The following is an 18193-nucleotide window of genomic DNA, read 5'->3' on the forward strand; positions in this document are numbered from 1 at the left end:
TCCTAGAAAAATGGGTTCAGTGGCCTTCAGCAAGTGTGTTCCTGTTCTCAGCCTCCTGACTCCCCTTTGCTCCTACCCTGAAAAGGCACACATTCACCTTACCTGCCTGCTCCCTCCAGCCATTTGAGTTGTTATCTCTGAACTGTGCAAGACTACCCTGAACAAGTCCCCAGGTGTATACAGATTATTTTGCCTTCAGGAGGCAACATAGACAAACCCAAGCTTGATTATCCCTTTTGGTTTTTAATGTTTGGAAATTTGGGGGGAGACAGACATGCCCTCAGCTAGCCTCCAGCAGATTCTCCTCGGCCAAGGAAGTGTAAGAAAGCTGGAGCTCCTAGACTGCACCCAGTGTGAGCTGTTGTCCCGGGGCATCTCCCTGCAAACTCAGGTGGAGGTAGCAGGTTCCATACCAGACAGAGAGAGAGCATCAGATGCTCTCTCCCTGCCATGCCACTCCCTGGTTGTAGGGGTGTTTCCCTGGGCTCCTCGAAGCTCCAAGAATCCCAGTGTTGCTGACCCTTGTCAAGTACACCTGGAAGGTCAAGGCCTCTGGCACTAGCCTTGACTTTAGGATACTGTAACAGGCAATGCTTGGTCTTGAGCAAGGGGACTTACCCAAAAGTTCCACTGTGCCATGTTGCGTTCCTCTTAGGGAAGATTCATGTTCCTGTGACATTAAGGAGCAATATCTTAAGATTTATAAAAGAAAAGGTTAGGTAATAACCTATGGCCTATATTTTTCTTCCTTCTAAACATGTGAAAATTGGCCCAATGGATTTATGTAGGGACTCCATCCAGGCAGATAACAGAGTTGATTAAGTTGACTGTTAGGGTTGGCAGAGGCACCCTCTAGGCTCTGATCAATGCAGGGAATTTGCCTTCCTATATTTCTTCAACTCTGAGTAACCTTTGCATTTATTTCCAGGTTATCAATGTCACTGGTATCTCAGTGGGATTTGGCTTATCTTCCGCTTGTGACACCCTCATGTCTCAGGTAAATGGATGCCCCGGGTCACTGTTGCAGTGACCCTGGATATCTCTCTAGAGTGTAGTTGGAAGAACGCCACTGGCAGGTAGAGTCGTGTGCACAAAGGGATAAAATCAACAGCAAGTCTTGCAGCATTTTTTCAGCTATCAATTTCAGTTCTTGCCTGCTTTCTTAGAAATGAGGCTGGATGTCTTTCAGGGTTGTGAAATAGTGTTTATCTGCATGACTGCCTTACACTACATTTTGACCAAATACGGGACATTTTTACAAAAGTCTCTTCTATCACTTTCCACACCATTGAGTTTGGTATATTCCCATGGTTCTCAAACTTTAGTGTGCATCAGAGTCACCCGGGAGCTTGTTTAAACACAGGTTGGTGGGCCCCATCCAGGGGCATGCTGGTAAATGCTGAACAACCAGGTCTTGGGTGGGAGAGTGTTACGTAAAATTTCCCAAGGCTAAGAGATGAAAGAAAGAGGTTGACAACTCCATCATTACATAAAGTGTTTATTAAGGGAACATACAAAGGAAGGACATCTTGGGCAGTGGCAAGACGACGTGGATATCCTCCATATCACATAGCAGGTGTTAAGGGATTATATAAGACAGGGCAGGATGGATAGGGATATTAGGGTATGACTTACCTCAGGTAAGGGGAAAATGCCTTACATGCATGCCCAAGGCAGTACAATGGCCTATTCTAGGAGCCAGCACAAACCAGCATGCTATGGAGCATGGAGAAGGGGTAGATCAGATAGTCTCTGAGGGGACTTAGGGGAAACAGTTTCTTATTTGTCCCAGATCTAGTTGGTGGGTCAGGCAGCAGTGACATCATGGAGTAGTCTCTTCTCTATATTTTACCTATTGTGACCAGCTCTCACCATCTCACGTGCCCCCTCTTTCACAAGGTACCATGAGTGATCAGTGAGGGGCTTCATTAGCAGGGAGGTAGCTCACTTAGTCATCAATTAAGCACATTAGGAACATAATCCACAGCACCAATATAGACACATGCAAGAAAAAGAAAAAATTAAAAGAAGGAATCTAACTGTTAGTAACAATTTTTTCCATGATGTCCCTCGGGATCTGAACCAGTGTGCTAGGTTCTCCTAGAGTTGGGGGTGGGTCACTTAGGGCACTTACTTGAGTTTTCATGTGTTAACAAAGAAGAAATATAAGCAGATTCATCTGGTATAAAACACAGAGCATTTAGTTTGGGTGCCTCCCCACACCCACCTCCACCCTCCCACCCCTTACCGCCTGTAACTACTGGATGCCCCAGGAACAGCAGAAGTCTAAGGTCAGAAAGACAAATATTTAGTAGGGACTTGAATTGGGATGTCTTCTTCTTCTATGAGAATTACACTTGTACCCTGGTCTTTGAATGTTAATATGGCCGCAGCTTTGGGAACCTGGCCAGACTGTGTAAACCATACATGTTGGCCAGGGGAGGTGGTGTTCTCTGGTGTAAGGAGCTGAATAGGAGGGGGAATATGGCAGACCGGGACCCCTATAATAGCCCCTCTTTCAATGGTGCATGTATCAGTCCACGTATAGTGTGTCTCCATGGGTCCCAAAAGCATTAGGATGACAGGGTCCCACAGGAGACTGAGCAGTTTCTTCCCATCCTGGGACATGAAGTAACTGACCCATCTGGCAGAACATCCCATTGCAGATTCCAGTCAACGATCCCTGGGAACTAGGGTGTCCATTTTTCCAGTGTACACAATCTGCAGTGTCTACTGATGGGTCAGTTACTAAGGTGGGTATTTTTGCCAAGGCATCTGCTTCCTGATTACTTGGAGGTGTGGATGCCTGTGGGCAGGGACATGGAAAACAAGATCTGTCTCTGGCTTTTGCAACTGAGCTGAATATCTTTCCACATCTCTTGTCCCCATAAAGGTTTGCTCATGATCACTCACCCCTCTGTCTCCCACTGTCCAAACCACAGAGCCAATCCTTTTAGTAGATCAACCCAACTGTCAGTACACAGGGTCAGTGGCCAAGGTTCATGCATGATTACCAACCACACCACTCTTAACTCAGTCCATTGGCTGCTGTGATTTGTTCCTGTTTCCATTCAGATAGTGTCAGTGGACGGCTGAATGGCAGATCATCCAGGTAGACATATTGCCCTAGTTGGGCAATCCATTTCACAAAGGTTAGAAAGGAAAATATTGACACCAAGCCACCAGCCCATGGCATATAGGGCTATATGAATAGCATTGGGAGAGCACTTGGAAGGTATATCCCAAGTGGGAAACACATTTTCTAACAGTTTCTTTGTTACTTTGAGGGCATTAGTCTTGCAGTAGGGGAAAGCTTCGACCCGTTCAGAAAACACACACACAGCAACGAGAATATATTGATAACCCATACAACGTAAGTGGTAGTGGAATGAAGTCCAGCTTAAAGGCACTATGATGTATAAAGGAATGCAAAAAAATGAAAAATGGGATTTGCCAGGAAGTAGAGAAGAACCAAGCAGCTGTCTTGGGTTTCCCATGGCTCTGACTACTCATTTAATTTACAGCCATTGTTTACCTATCTTAATTTCTCTGATTCAGGAGCAGACTGTTGCCAAGCTGGCAAAAACCTGGCAATGAGGGGTCATTATTGCAGAAATAGAATGGACTTCATCCACATGTGCCACAATCTGATGTTCAGGTTTAGTTCTTTTAGGTGCTCGTCAATTTTGATGACAGACATCTTATGTTAGGACATCTCAGGATTCTCTAGAATTTCTGGAACTCTTATAACATATACAAATACAAAATAAAGGAGGCTCAATGTTATTTTTTTGACAGTTTCCCATGTAATTTCAGCACATCAAATAAGCCTAATTAATTTAATATTTCTCTTTTATAAGGAGAGAAAACAAATCTTTTGAGGTATTCCAGGGGCCCTCCAGAACACCCCTAAGCCATTTCAAGGAAAAGACTAATTTTGTGTCAGCTTACTCTTGGTATTCAAATTAATGTACTTGATTAATTCAGCGTGACTACACAAAATTTCTTTTCTCAAGATTACTTTTCACAAACCTTCTATAATTTTCTTTTTTTTTATATTCATATTTTGTCCTGTTTTTCCTCTTTCCCATTCTGAAACAACCAGCCTCACTTTAGGACAAAATTACTTTCCTTTCCCTCAAAAATATATTTCCATACCTTATACCTTCTTTAACTGAAAATACATATTATTTTCCTTTCATTTAATTAGCATTCTTAAACTCTAGATAGCTCAAAGACATCTCTGTTCTACTTAAGCTGAGAAACTTAAACTAGCTTGTATTTATTAAATATTAATCTTAGATCACATGAATTTGAAAAGCATTTGGGTTACTTTCTATGTTTCTGAGAATTTTAGAGTAGTTAATCCTTACAAATGCTTGATTGTTTTTAAGCCAATTAAACATAGCTCATTTACAAATTAGCAATACTATCATAGGTAGAAAATGCCCCATATCTACAACACACATGTATAGACACCTATGAACATATAAACAGACACAAACAGAGACCTGGTGACCTCCACAAAATAAGAGGGATCTGTTCAAAGGAACTTTCCTTCCTCCCTCCCACCTTTATCATATAGTCCCATGCTAAGTTGTGAACATTCTAATATATTTTTCTAGTTTCAGTTCATCTTCCAATTTTCTAACTCTGGTTTCTGCTCCAGCTGAGTGTTGGTGGCCAGCCAAACTGCCCATAAGAGGGGCCAGGCCACAGGTGCAGCCATGTGCTTTCCTTCCTTGCCACAGTGTAATGTGCATTTCTTTAAACAACAGCACAAGATCAGCTGGCATTTTCAGGGCATCCCTGTACTCACATGACAGTCCACATGAATCCAGCAATGGGCCACTTCTTCCCACATGAAAGTCCTGGCCACCCCGGGATTTCCCCTATGGATGCCTTTTTCCCAAGGCCCATTTCTTGGGTCTCCTGGCTGGCTCGCCAATTATTACATGTAAAATTTCTCAGGGCTGCGAGACCAAAGAAAGAGGCTGACAACTCCTAATTGTATCAAGTTTATTAAGGGAACTTACAAAAGAGGTGCATCTTGGGCAGTAGCAAGACGACATGGCAGTGTCATCACACCACATGGCAGTGTCTAAGAAGTTATATAGGACAGGGCAGGATAGATAGGAATACTGGGGTATGACCCACCCCAGATAAGGGGAAAATGCCCTGCATGCTTACCTGGGGCATAAGGGAGGGATCAGGTAGTCTTTGAGGGGATATTCAGGAAGTAATCTCTTTCTGGCCAGGATCTAGCTGATGGGTCAGGCAGCAGTCAGGCAATGGTCACATCAAGGCATAGTTTCTCCTCCATAGGAAGGGAAACACTCTGACTTGTACTGTTGGCTGATTCCAATGGTATAAGTAACTCCCTCTGTAGCTGATTTCAAGCTACCACACATGTCATTAAACAGGGACCTGGGAAGAGACGTGCACAGTTTGGCTTTGGTAAACCAATATCAGCTGGCTCCAGCATGCCACTGGCCCTACCCCCCAGAGTTTCTGCTTAGTAGGTCTGGGGTGATATTGTATTTCTGACAAGTTTACAGGTGATGCAACCCTGACTATACATTAGAATCACATGAGCACTTTTAAAAATTATTGATATTTGTGTACTGCCCTGGACTAGTTAAATCTAGACTATCTTAGTGGGACTCTACCATCAGTGTTTTAAAATTGTTTCCAGGTGATTCTAATGGACAGCCAAGTTTAAGAACTACTAACACCCAAAGAATGTGGCAGGTCTCTAGGATGATTTGTCTCTTCAAGAGGAATAATTTGTGGGAGTAGTGGGGTGCCACTTCTGTGCTAATGGGTTTGTTTTGACTGTGTGTACCCAGACCTATGGTAGCCCCAACAAGAAGTACATGGGGGTCATCCTGCAGAGGAGCTTGCTGGTGCTGCTTCTCTGCTGCTTCCCCTGCTGGGCGCTCTTCCTCAACACTGAGCAGATCCTGCTGCTTTTTAAGCAGGACCCAGATGTGTCCAGGTAAGACGGGCCATGCCACGGTGAGATTGGGTCCATCCCAGCAGAAAGATGCTCGCATCCAGGTTCAGCCTCTGGGAATTACAAAAGCCAGAGACAAGAGCACACACCAAGAGGGGGTTAAACCTACCTCAGCTGACTTCTACCAGGCCTTAGAGCTTTCCTCACCTGGCACCTAAGACCTAGACTTTCTCCTGGTCTGGGTGACTTCAAGGGTAAATAGTGTTGAGTGAAATAGGATTTGCCAACATCTTCCATGTGAGATTGTTGTTTGTTGTGTTTATTCATGGTTTTGTGATTTTTGACCATGGTTGATCTAAAAACGACCTCTGTGCTTCTAAAACCCACCCCTGCCTGGTCCCTTTTCCCTCCCAGCATTCTGTTTTAAATGGTCTGGGGTGCAGCCTAGGCATCAGTGTCTTTCAAATGTCCCCTAGATGATTCTAATGTGCCACCAGGTTTGAGACCCGCTGGTTTAGTTGATAAAGACTTATTTTAAAAGTCGTTGTCAAAAGCAGCTTTGAACCCAGGGGACTTTTGGCAATGTCAAGAGACATTTTTGTTATCAGAACTGGTATTGGGGTGGCACTACTCGTAGAAGCCAGGGATGCCGCAAACCATTTTAGGACACAGGAGAGCTCCTCAAAGCAGAGAATTATCCAGGTATTGTGCCAAAGTTGAAAAAATCCTGTCTTGGACTTAAAGACTTGGAGGAACAAAGAGAGATAATTTGAGTTATGTCAAGCTCTATTGTAAAATTTCACATTTGCTCCAGCAGTTTAAACTCATTAATTTAGAAAGCACCACGAATGTGAAAAGCAGTTACAGTTGGTTTATCCTGCCTTTCTTTCCCTTGAAATGAAGACCTCCATCACTTTTTTTTTTCTTTTCATTGTATAGGCTTACCCATACCTATGTCATGATCTTCATTCCAGCTCTTCCTGTAAGTTTTCAAGGGTTAAGAGGTTCCTTTCTTGAGGTTCACTGGTGAAAAGCAGTTGAGATACCCATGACCTCAATGGATTTCCACATGTGATGTTGGCTCATTTAGGGAAGTGCAGTTTTAATTATACCCATGAAAGATGCAAAGCTTTGTCCCTCAAGAAACACTAAGGTTAAGGTGACTCCAGTAGGCCACTGCCCTCAGCTCATATAGCTAGAGGGACTTCTAAGATCATCCATGGGGAGGACTTCAGACTTTTTTTTGTTTAGGGGTAAATTCTTCCCCATCTCAGAACACCTGAGGACCTCACTCTGAACCTTTAGACATTTTTTGTTTGCTGAATGTGATCACACAGAACCACAGTGTGTGTTAATGATTGACACAGTCATACATGGTCAATGAACAATCTAAGCTAATTTTATTCAGTTGGACAGAGTAGCTGTATAGTTATACACCGCTTAATGATGTTTTGGTCAATTATGGACAGACCACATATAAGATGGTGGCTCCATAAGATTATAATGGAGCTCGTGAGGGAGGAACAAACTTTTCTCTACTCTCAAGGTTCTTCTGGCTGGGCTAATAATCAAATAGACATAAGACAGATTAGCAAGAGAAAATAACCAAATTTCATACATACGCATGTATGGGAACCCCACATACATGAGAGTCAGAGAGAGCCTACATGTGGGAGAGGTTCAGAGACAAAAAGAGAGATCTAGGTATATAAGACATCCTGAGCTAGGGATGAGGTAATGCACCTTGGGGGTTCAAAGGGTCATTACAGGGTGACAAGAAGAGCAGATGTTTAGTAAATAAAAGTTCTCTGCCAAATAGGTGGGTCAAAAAAGTTCACTGATAATCTCTTATTAAGGACAAGGCCCTTAATTCAAGTTTTTCTAGATAGTTAAAGGGAGAGGCAGAAGTTTCTCTTGAGCCTGAGGCTAAAATTTCCTTTAGTTTGAAACAATCTGCATATCACAGAGGCATAACTTTGTATGCTTGTTCTAAACCCCCACAGTTCCCTCCTCTGAAACTTCCCTGGAAATTTCACATTCCAGAAGTTGGGTTGGTAGATAGTTCTATACCTCATTAAACCAGTCTCAGTTTTGTGAAAAGTTTGGTTCAGTTAAACAGTTGTGTCTCATTTCAGGAGGCAGTGATGCAGGTGCGCTCCCAAAGTTAAGCCTATGGTGCAAGCATGCATTCAGGTATTTAATAAGGAGGCATCTCTATGGAAACAAAAGAAAAACAAAGGTTAATCGTTGCAGCAGATTATAATCTCAATTTCTGAGTTCTGAAGGCAGGCAGTCAAGAAGATTTCTAGATGTCTATCTCAAGTCATCTTCAGGTGGCGTGAAGGCAGGCAGTAACAGTATGATAGATTCTCCTGGTCCTCAGTTTTAATGTGTCTGGTGATCTTTCTGCAGCAGATACAAAGATTGTCCATAGATGATCTGCTGTGGTGATTTCTCTGATGTCACATCAAGTTGTCCCACTGTAGCTTGCATGGCCTTGGGAAAAGGACAATTTCAATGATTCCAAGTCAATGGGTGGGAAAATTAAAGTGTTCGTTCAGAGTGTTGCAGCCAAATATTTAAGAAAACTAGAAAAATTCAGTATCCAGTCCAGTTTATAGGTAGAATATAAAAGAACTCAAAAGACTATGAACAGCACTAGAATCTAATATCCACAAAATATATTATAGCTTCTATTGAACATAATTTTCTCTCTAAAATCACCCTCATTTTTACCAAAGATATCCAAATTAAGACTAATTTATTTGCAAAATAAGTCTAGTTTTAATAAACTTGTCCTGATTATTTGTATAAGCTCAGCAAGAATAGTAATTAACCACATAGGCTCTTTTGAATCTACTTTGCTGGATTTTTTCATAAGGAATCTTCAGATAGAACTTTGAAAGACCAAGAAGCCAAGTCACATATACCATCAGACTTTGCCTGCAATACCTATAGTTAATTGCTCTCTTCTTGAGGTTCCCAACATATTCTGAGGTTCTTTCTTTGCATTTCCCAGGAAAACAACCTTTGCTCCTAACCTGGAAAGACTGCTGTGAACCATGTAAGAAAGGTACCAGGTTGTTTTTCCAAGGGGATTTCATTGGCTTCCAAAGTCCATCTTAATTCCTTAAAGCTTTCTGTTCATGTCTAAGTCCATGCATGTCTTTCTCTAACATGACATTCCAGTCAAACCTTGGTGATAAAACCAGTTTCTAATTATGTCCTGTTATAAAGAGGGCGAATTCTTATTGAATTTATGCAAACAAACATAGTGCCATGAAAATAAAAATACCCACTCACTGAGTTTCCAAATTCTGGAGGAATCAGGCACAGAGAAAAAGATAAATGTTTCAGTTCTGTTTACAGAGGTGTAATTTACCAAACTGCTGTAAGTTAGCTTCAGAGAAAGGAAAAGAATTTTTTATATCTGGAAAACCAAATATTTTTTAAATGAGCAATATTTCAAATAAAAAAGTCATAAAATTGTAACCCTTTTCATCAGTTCATTCAGTTCTGTGGAATTAAATTTGTTCTGCATGAATCCAGTTTTTCGATTAGTTCTCTCAACTTTGCCTGATAATTAAGGCTGATAGGGTCAGTGATAATTCCAAGAAATTTGCAAGGCTGTCCATCAAGGTTCATATAATTTGTTCAGTAAAGTGGGTGCCTCAATCATTAGAAATTGTGGAGGGTAAACCCCAAGTGGGAAACACATTTTCTAGCAGTTTCTTTGTCACTGTGAGGGCAAGAAAAATAACTTGGTGTGATGAAATTTTCATAGGCAATCTAAATTTAATTGTTAGGAGCAAGTAAAATAAATGTGAATGGGATAAAAACTTTCTTTTAGGTTAATTCTTTAGCAATAATTATTTTGTATATGTATTTAAATGGTTTTCTAAATCTCTTTGGTAACTTGAAATTTTAAAGGTTTGCTAGCTAAATTAAAAAACCAATACTCATTGAATGTCTAGACCATTTCTCTACCCTCAAGGTTCTTCTGGATGGTCTAATAATCAAATAGACGTGAGACAGATTAGAAAGAGAAAATAACCAAATTTAATACATACGCATGGATGGGAACCCCACATACATGAGAGTCAGAGAGACCCCACATGTGGGAGAGGTTCAGAGACAGAAAGGGGGATCTAGGTATATAAGACATTCTGAGCCAGGGATGAGGTAAGCTGCTTTGGAGACCTCACAGGGTCATTGCAGGATGACAAGAGCAGACGTTTAATAAATAAAAGTTTTCTCTGCCATATAGGTGGATCAAAAATGTTATCACTGATAATCTTTTATTAAGGGCAAGACACCTAATTAAAATTCTTCCAGGTAGTTAAAGGGAGGGGCAGAAGTTTCTCTTAAGCCTGATGCTAAGTTGCCTTTAGCTCAAAACAATCTGCATACCTCTGTGGCACATCTTGGGGTGGCTCATTCTGAACCCTCACAAGCTGAAAAATTCCTATCATCTAGTGAAGTTGTAGCTGTCCTAATGTCATAGCACAACACATTACACAAATACCATTGTGTTACAATTGTCCACAGTATTCAGTACAGTAACATGCTGTACAGGTTTGTAGCCTAGGAGCTGTAGGGGAACAGCATTTGTCACCCCCAAATATCTCTTTGGCATAAGGGCTATTTTAGGTTGGTTAATTTTAAGAAACAGCAGATAAGGGAGAATCTCTGACAACCAAGTAGAAGTTACTCTCCGTAAAAGCTACTTACATTGGTAAGTGAAAGCTCCATTTGTAAGGGTGTCTTCCTGGCATGTCAGGTAGAGGGGGAATGACCTTATCTCAAGAAACTCTTATCAGTGCAGAAGACAAGGACTCAAGTATGCACAACTTGATTGTACTTTTCCTGGTCACCTCCCATAACTGACTCCCCCACCCCCAACATCTTCTTTTGTCTCCAGCTGAAGATGGTGGGTTCAGCCAATTTGGTGAGTCACTCCTGGGTCTCTCCCAGGTGTACAGGAGGTATACATGCAATTAAACTTTTGTTTGTTTTTCTCCTGTGAATCTGTCTTTTATTACAGGGATGTCTCAGCCAAGAACCCAGAAGGATTAGAGGGAGAATTATTTTTCCTCCCATACAGAACAATAGGCTACATCATAGAGCCTAGGTGTATAATGGCCCACACCATCTAGATTTATATATATGCACTCTGATGTTTGCAGAAGGATGAAATTATCCTAGGAAACATTTCTGAGAATGTATCTCTTTCATTAAGCGGTGCATGACTATTAGTTTGCTAGGGCTGCCATAACAAAACACCACAGATTGGGTGGCTTAAACAACAGAAATCTATTTTCTCACAGTTCTGGAAGTCAGAATTCCAAGATCAAGGTGTCACAGGGTTGGTTTTCTCAGAGGCTTTTCTTCTTGACCTGCAGACAGCCACCCTCTTGCTGCCTCTTCGCATGGTCATCCCCCTGTATGCAGGCATCTTTTGTGTCTCATCTTCTTACAAGGACACTAGTCCAATTGCATTAAGGCCCAACCTAATGGCCTCAGATTGACTTAATTACATATTTAAAGACTTCATCTTCAACTACAATCACATTGGGGGTTAGAGCTTCAACATATGAACTGGTGGGGGCCACAATTCAGCCCTTAAAAGTAGCCATCTGCCCCCATAATTGGTACTGTGGTCTTTAATTTGTCTTGAGACTTTAAAAAGCTTAATATTATTTAATTATTCCATCAAATAGTACTAGCCTAGGCTATAAAAGGAGGCATTCCCCTAGAGTTTGCCTAGGGGCTTCCTTTACAGCCCAGGACCCAATACCACCACCACCAAGAGTCCTTGCCATGAACCCAAGAAAATTGCACTCCTAGACCCCTGGGATGCTTAGATCATGTTCATTCATAAAAGAGAAGTTTGGGACACTCAGTCTTAGACACCCCTTGTCCTCCCTCCTCTTCCCCCCTGCCCCCGTCCCGACTCAGATGATATACCTCTGTGGCTCCTTGGAGGAGCAGAGGGCAGCCAAGCTAAAGACAGTGGCTCTTAGCTTCTTCTGTGTGGCCAGGCCAAAATGTTAACATTTGTCTCTCTTGTTCTCTTGTAGGCAACATTTCTTTATACACTACAAGTTAAATATTTGCTCACCCAGGTAATACAGACTTTCCTTTTTCTTTGTGGTCCTAATGGGAGTTTACACCTGTCAGACATTAGGGACCCTGAAAATATTCAGGGATGCGGGAGGGCAGGGTGAGGAGCTCGTCTGCCGGGAGCTGATGAAATACATTCTCCGTGTTGTACATGCAAGACTTTGGTGTGGAGAGGTGTGTTAAGTGATATCTAGCAAAGGTCACATTATTATTGGCTTTGGAAATTCCTGATCTGATTCCTACTTGTAAATATTGTCATTGGCAGGATGGGGTTAGAGCCCTAGTATTCTTTGGCTTTGTGCTGTCACTGGCCCCCTGGAAGTAAGAGAGCGCCCGTCAGGCTCCAGGGAGCCAAGCTCTCAGCTCTGTCTGAAAGGGCCTGTCTGAAAGGGTTCACTTTCCTCAGTGGGGACATGAAAGCTCAAATTGTAAGAATACCTCATGTCAGTCAGAACCCTTCAGTGAATAAAAGCAATGGCCAAAGACCCAGGGCTGCTCTGGCTTGGTAGATATGGATTTATGATGCCAGAAGGTGAGGGATGTCAACTTCCTTCCAGATGAATCCAAGTAAAGGAGGGTACTGGGGAATGGGTCATGGCCATGTCAGCAGGTTCTCAGGGCCTAGGTAACAGTGGGGGAGGGAGAGGACAGAAGGGAGGAAGTTTCCACCTATCTAATGTTCTTAAAATTAAGATATTACCCTATTAGCAAGACAACAGTATTTCAAATTATTTTTAGTACAATTATAGACTTGAAATGTCTGTAAAGGAGTGAAAATCAGCATGTCTGAGCCCTAGGCTGTCTTCTTGAATCTATAACCTTGTCTGAAGCTGTGTAGAAGCCTCAGCACAGTGTGGGGCCTTCCCCTGACTCTCAGTCTTCCAACAAACACGGAGTCTCCTAAATCAAGCTCTAACCTGATCTAGTGAGGAGGGTGGGTGTGAAACTACTCTCTCCCATACTCTGAGGTGGAAGGAAAGACCCTGAAGTAGGAGCCATGAGTCAAGAGGGTGTGGGAGATACGCTTTAGGTTATGAAGGATTCAGAGGGTTCCCATGGCCGGAGGGAGAAGCAGGCATCACAGAGAAAGGGGACAGCAGGTGCCTGGTCATGGAGGGTGGGAATGCAGAGGCTGGGTTAGACCACAATGTGGGTGGAGGGACACAGTGAACCATAGAATTGGAGAGAGGGGCTGGCCCAGCATCAGTGTCTGCAGTGCTTTGCATATTCTCTGCTTTGGATTTCAGTTTATGAGAAACAAGCTAACTGCCAGAGGAAGAGATAAGAGTTATGGACATCATCCAAATGGAGGACATACTGATGGGATGGATCCTATAGAATGAAATTACTTCAGGAGAGGAAGGAGTTGCACTTAACTCATTGCCACCTTGGAGGCCTGGCCCATTCAAAATATAGGACACAAGAAAAGCAGCTAGTGTTTTGGAGGAAGTTAATACTATTGGAGAGGGTATAGAGTAGAAAAAGAACCAGACAAAACCTGGCAGAATGCTTAGACTTTTGAGGGGGAAAGTGAGATGACTTTGAAAGAGAAGGTGACTCCATTGGCCTCCTCTTACCTTACGCTGAGGGAAGCTGTCTCCTTGTATGTTTTTGGTTTCTCCCTATATGTTCATGACTCCTACATTTATATCTCTAACCTCCAAACGTTCTTTCCTGCTGCCTGTAGAAAGCAATGCTTGGAGCACACATGACCTCCTCCTCGTCCCCCACAAGCCTGCTCCTCCACTTTCCTGCATTTTTTCTTAGTTAGTGGACATAACCATTTTCTCTCTTGGTAACATCCCATTATCCATGACTCCATCTTTTCCTTCACTCCTGTATCTGATTAGTCACTGGGTCCTACAGGTCCTGCCTGCTCTTCTCCCTCCTCTGTTCCCCTGTCTAATTCACTTCTTGTTCTTCTTCCTCTGTATTAATTCAGTAGGGTCTAACCTCATTTCCCTACTGCTAGTCTGTCCTTAGGTCAATTGCACATCACACTACTTCTTTTACCTTCTACCTGAAATTCAAAGCTGAACATGTAACTCCCTTGCTAAAAACTAACCAGGGTCTCCTGATAAATAAGTGACCCACATAATTGGTTGGCCAAGACACTTGTCCTAACCCCTGAGCCCAAGACCATGAGACCACCAGAAACAAACCTGCAGTCCAACAGTCGGGTTTATCAACCTGTAGAATTAAGAGATCAGAGGGGCCTTGAGTTCTCACCAAACAAAGGGGGGAGGGTTATTATTATAAGATGTTGAAGGACGGAGTTCAGATGAAACCAGGAGAAGTCACACTTCGGTAGGCTCAGAGCAAAGAAGGTTGTGAGTAAAGGGATTGACACCAGGTCGGTTGGCACTGTCTTCACCCAAGTCCTCTCTTCTTGGGAACTGCAAAGCTTAGATAGATATCAAGTGCTATGTCCAGGAGTTCATGTGAAGCTCTGCCTCTGTGTTGGAAATTGAGGCTGCCTTTTTTTGTATGGAAGTGACTTCAATGCTCCAGGCAAGAGTAGGAAGTTTTATTTTTACTGATATAATTTCAAACAGCAAGATTTCTTACAGTCTGTGATTTTAGAGAACCAAGTTTCTCAGAGAATAAGAAATCAATAGTTATTCAAAGAAGAGGATGAGATGACACTACAGTTGGGAGAAATAGAGTTTCCTGCTAACTTTCCAGCTAGCTTTAACTATGTCTGTTATTCTATCCTGATACATGGCAGGACAGCTTTTTACTTCTTTAGTCCTATGTCATTTTACTCTCACGCCTTAAGTCTTAGTTTGAGATGGCAAATAAGACTGGATGTTTCTGCCCCTGTACTTATGAGCAAAGCCAGATATGATGGAGTCCATTCCACACTCTAGTAGCATAAGCTCTTTTTAGGTTATTTTTCCAAATTTCAATTTTGGTTGAGAAAGTGTACTTTCACCAACTGAACAATGTGGAAAGTAACTTGTTTTTACTTTTTAATCCCTGCCGGTCCTTGTACTCTTGTAGATGAGCCATTTCTTTTTTCTCTCTACTGCCTTCTCATCACCTGCCCATGTCTCTCCATGACAAAAACAATGCTCTTCATGCTTCAGAGAGGAGGAGGAATAGAAGGGGATGGGAGGGTGGGAAGGTAAGAGCAGCAAGGATGGGACATCCACAGTTAGGACCTCTGGCTTGCCTGTGACAGCTTGTCATGCAGGTCACATAGAGCCTAATGTGTTTTGGGGTAGAAAGCGGCAGTCTTGTTCCACTGATCTCCAGCAGGGCATGGTCTTTCCTCATTTTAGGGAATCGTACTGCCCCAGATATTAACTGGAGTAGCCGCCAACCTTGTCAATGCCCTCATCAACTACCTGTTCCTCCATCAACTGCATCTTGGAGTGATGTGAGTCCAATCAATTCTTGGGTCAGGGAAAAGGAAAGACCTGCCTGTGGCTTTTCCAGTGGGGGTGGAGGAGAGCGAGACCTTTACCTAGTCATTGTGTCCACATGTTATCTCCTCCTTGGACCACTCTGGGAAACATGTTCGGGGATGGAGAGTAATACTGCTCTGGAAAGAAGATGACCTCAAGGCCTGCTGCGGATGTCCCAGCCAGGGATGAGTGCTCACCTGCTAAGTGAGGCTGGGAGAGGGTGGAGGACAGGCACCTGCCCTCACTGGCATCGTTCTTCCCAGGGGTTCAGCGCTGGCAAATGCAATTTCCCAGTTCTCCCTGGCTCTGCTCCTCTTTCTCTACATCCTCTGGAAGAAACTGCATCAAGCTACCTGGGAAGGTAAATGCTGCTTTTTATTTTCCAACTTGGACATGGGTTTTGTTTGGGGTTAAACGTGGTCTGATAGCTGTAAAAGTGTCTGTGTCCCACCTGCAGGGTGGTCTCTTGAGTGCCTGCAGGACTGGGGCTCTTTCTTCCAGCTGGCCATCCCCAGCATGCTCATGCTGTGTATTGAGTGGTGGGCCTACGAGATCGGAAGCTTCCTGAGTGGTCAGTGTGGGACAGATTGCGACGGCTGGCGGAAGGATGGGGGCCTGGCCTGAAGCATGGCATCAGCTGTCTCTCTTCCCCAGGTATTCTCGGCATGGTGGAGCTGGGGGCCCAGTCCATCGTCTACGAACTGGCCGCTGTTGTGTTCATGGTGAGTGTCTGAGACGAGTCATGTGGAGGTGCTAGATGTGTCTCTTGAAAGAGTCCCAAGATGAGCATAGTTGTTCATAACATTCAGTTATAATTTGTGAAATGGTTCATGAAAGTAAAATTTCCTCCTAGAGCCTGGAGGGTCCTTTTGGTTTGGTGGGGTCTTCCTGTGAGCTGAATAGGGTTGGGGAGAAGCTGTAAATGACTTGTTCACTGCTCCATCCCCTAACACAAATGACTTGGGGGCGGGGTGGGGGTACAAAGGATGATGGCGCTGGGTGTATGTCAACAAGGGCCAAGCTCCTTGTGTCTCACCAAGCTCTGCTCCTGCCTGGGTCTGATGCCTCTTAAAACTTGATGTGACCACTCCTAGGTTAGACATAAAATAATTGAAAACAAGGTCTCAAGCAGATATTTGTACCCCCATGGTCATAGCAGCATTATTTACAATAGCCAAAAGGTGTAAACAACCCAAGTATTCATCCACGAATGAATGGATAAACAAAATGTGGTCTATCCATATGATGAAATATATTCAGCTTTGAAAAGGAAGGAAATTTTGATATGTTAGAGAAGAACCCCAGTTGTTAGAGGCTTTCCTTTGACTTTGTTTTACTGAAAACATCAACTGGAAATTCTGAGGGGCTTTCTTCTCTAGTAAGTGCCACTTTATTATTATTTTTTTAAGAATACAAATAAAAGTTTATTGTACAAAATTAAGGCCTTCATGTTTCATAGCTCGCTAAGGCTAAAGGAAGGCTAGATAATTTTTAGAAAACTGCACAAAATTTCACTGTCACTGTCCCCCAACTTAGCAAGTGCCACTTTCGAAATATGAAATGAAAGATGGAATAGAAAGGGAGTATGTAATGTGGAAAGGGACTAAAGCAAGCGCATGCTCTTCGGCATTGTTTGTAGTACTAATGCTTAAACACCCACTCCCCAGATTACTTATATTTTAAAAGTACATAGATACGCTTTTCTGGTTTGTTTGCTTTTTAAAGAATCATTCTCTTGAGTACCTATGCTTTTTTTGTTCTATTCTCAGTAGAATTTTTTACCTTAAATTTGTTACTTCAATACTTTTTATATTTATATATAGTTTATATTTCAGTAAATTCAGTAGCTATATCTAACTCAAAATACTTAATAGTACATAGTATTCCATTGTATGCAGTATAATTTTGAGACCAATCTCCTGCTGTTGAATAGTTAGTTTCCAATGTTTCAATATTTTTTTAACCTTTTTTTATTATCATTAGTTTCAGGTGTACAAAACAGTGTAATAGTTAGACATTTATCATTTATATCCCTCACAAAGTGATAACCCCCCTTCCCCAATCTACTACCCTTCTGACATCGCATACAGCCATTATATTTCCACTGTCTCTATTCCTAATGCTGTACTCCACTTCTTGTAACTATATACATATATGTCTATTTTTATGCCAGTACCATGCTGTTTTGATTATTGTGGCCTTGTAGTATAATTTGATGTCAGGTATCGTTATACCTCCGACTTTGTTCTTATTTCTCAAGATTGCCGAAGCTATCTGGGGTCTTTTATGGTTCCATATAAATTTTAGGATTATATGTTCTATTTCTGTGAAAAATGTCCTTGGTAGTTTGATAGGAATTGCGTTGAATCTGTATATTGCCTTAGGCAGTATGGACATTTTAACTATATTAATTCTTCCTATCTATGAACATGGTATGTGTTTCCATCTATTTGTATCTTCTTTAATTTCTCTCTCCAGTGTCTTATAATTTTCTGAGTACAGATCTTTTACTTATTTGGTTACATTTGTTCCCAGGTATTTTATAGTCTTTGAAGTAATTGTAAATGGGATTGTTTTCTTAATTTCTCCTTCTGATATTTTATTATTGGTATATAGAAATGCAACTGATTTCTGAATATTTATTTTGTATCCTGCTCCTTTACTAAATCCATTTATCAGTACTAATAGTCTTTTGGTGGAGTCT

General features: G+C 42.2%; 1 protein-coding gene across 3 annotated transcripts in view; it reads left to right on the forward strand.

Annotated features, from left to right (window-relative positions):
- The window catches only part of SLC47A1 (solute carrier family 47 member 1), a 47045-nt gene that overhangs the window by 11848 nt on the left and 17004 nt on the right, over positions 1 to 18193 (forward strand). Inside the window, exons 3-10 of one of the 3 annotated variants that reach the window (XM_081028468.1) lie at positions 929 to 997; positions 5850 to 5998; positions 6896 to 6938; positions 12037 to 12081; positions 15364 to 15461; positions 15753 to 15850; positions 15947 to 16060; positions 16144 to 16211. In XM_081028468.1, the coding sequence (XP_080884594.1) occupies positions 929 to 997; positions 5850 to 5998; positions 6896 to 6938; positions 12037 to 12081; positions 15364 to 15461; positions 15753 to 15850; positions 15947 to 16060; positions 16144 to 16211 (684 nt within the window). The remainder of the gene's footprint in view (positions 1 to 928; positions 998 to 5849; positions 5999 to 6895; positions 6939 to 12036; positions 12082 to 15363; positions 15462 to 15752; positions 15851 to 15946; positions 16061 to 16143; positions 16212 to 18193) is intronic. The other 2 variants (XM_081028469.1, XM_081028470.1) reach the window with 2 other exon arrangements.

Source organism: Rhinolophus hipposideros (assembly GCF_964194185.1).
Source record: "Rhinolophus hipposideros genome assembly, chromosome: 20".
NCBI lineage: Eukaryota > Metazoa > Chordata > Mammalia > Chiroptera > Rhinolophidae > Rhinolophus > Rhinolophus hipposideros.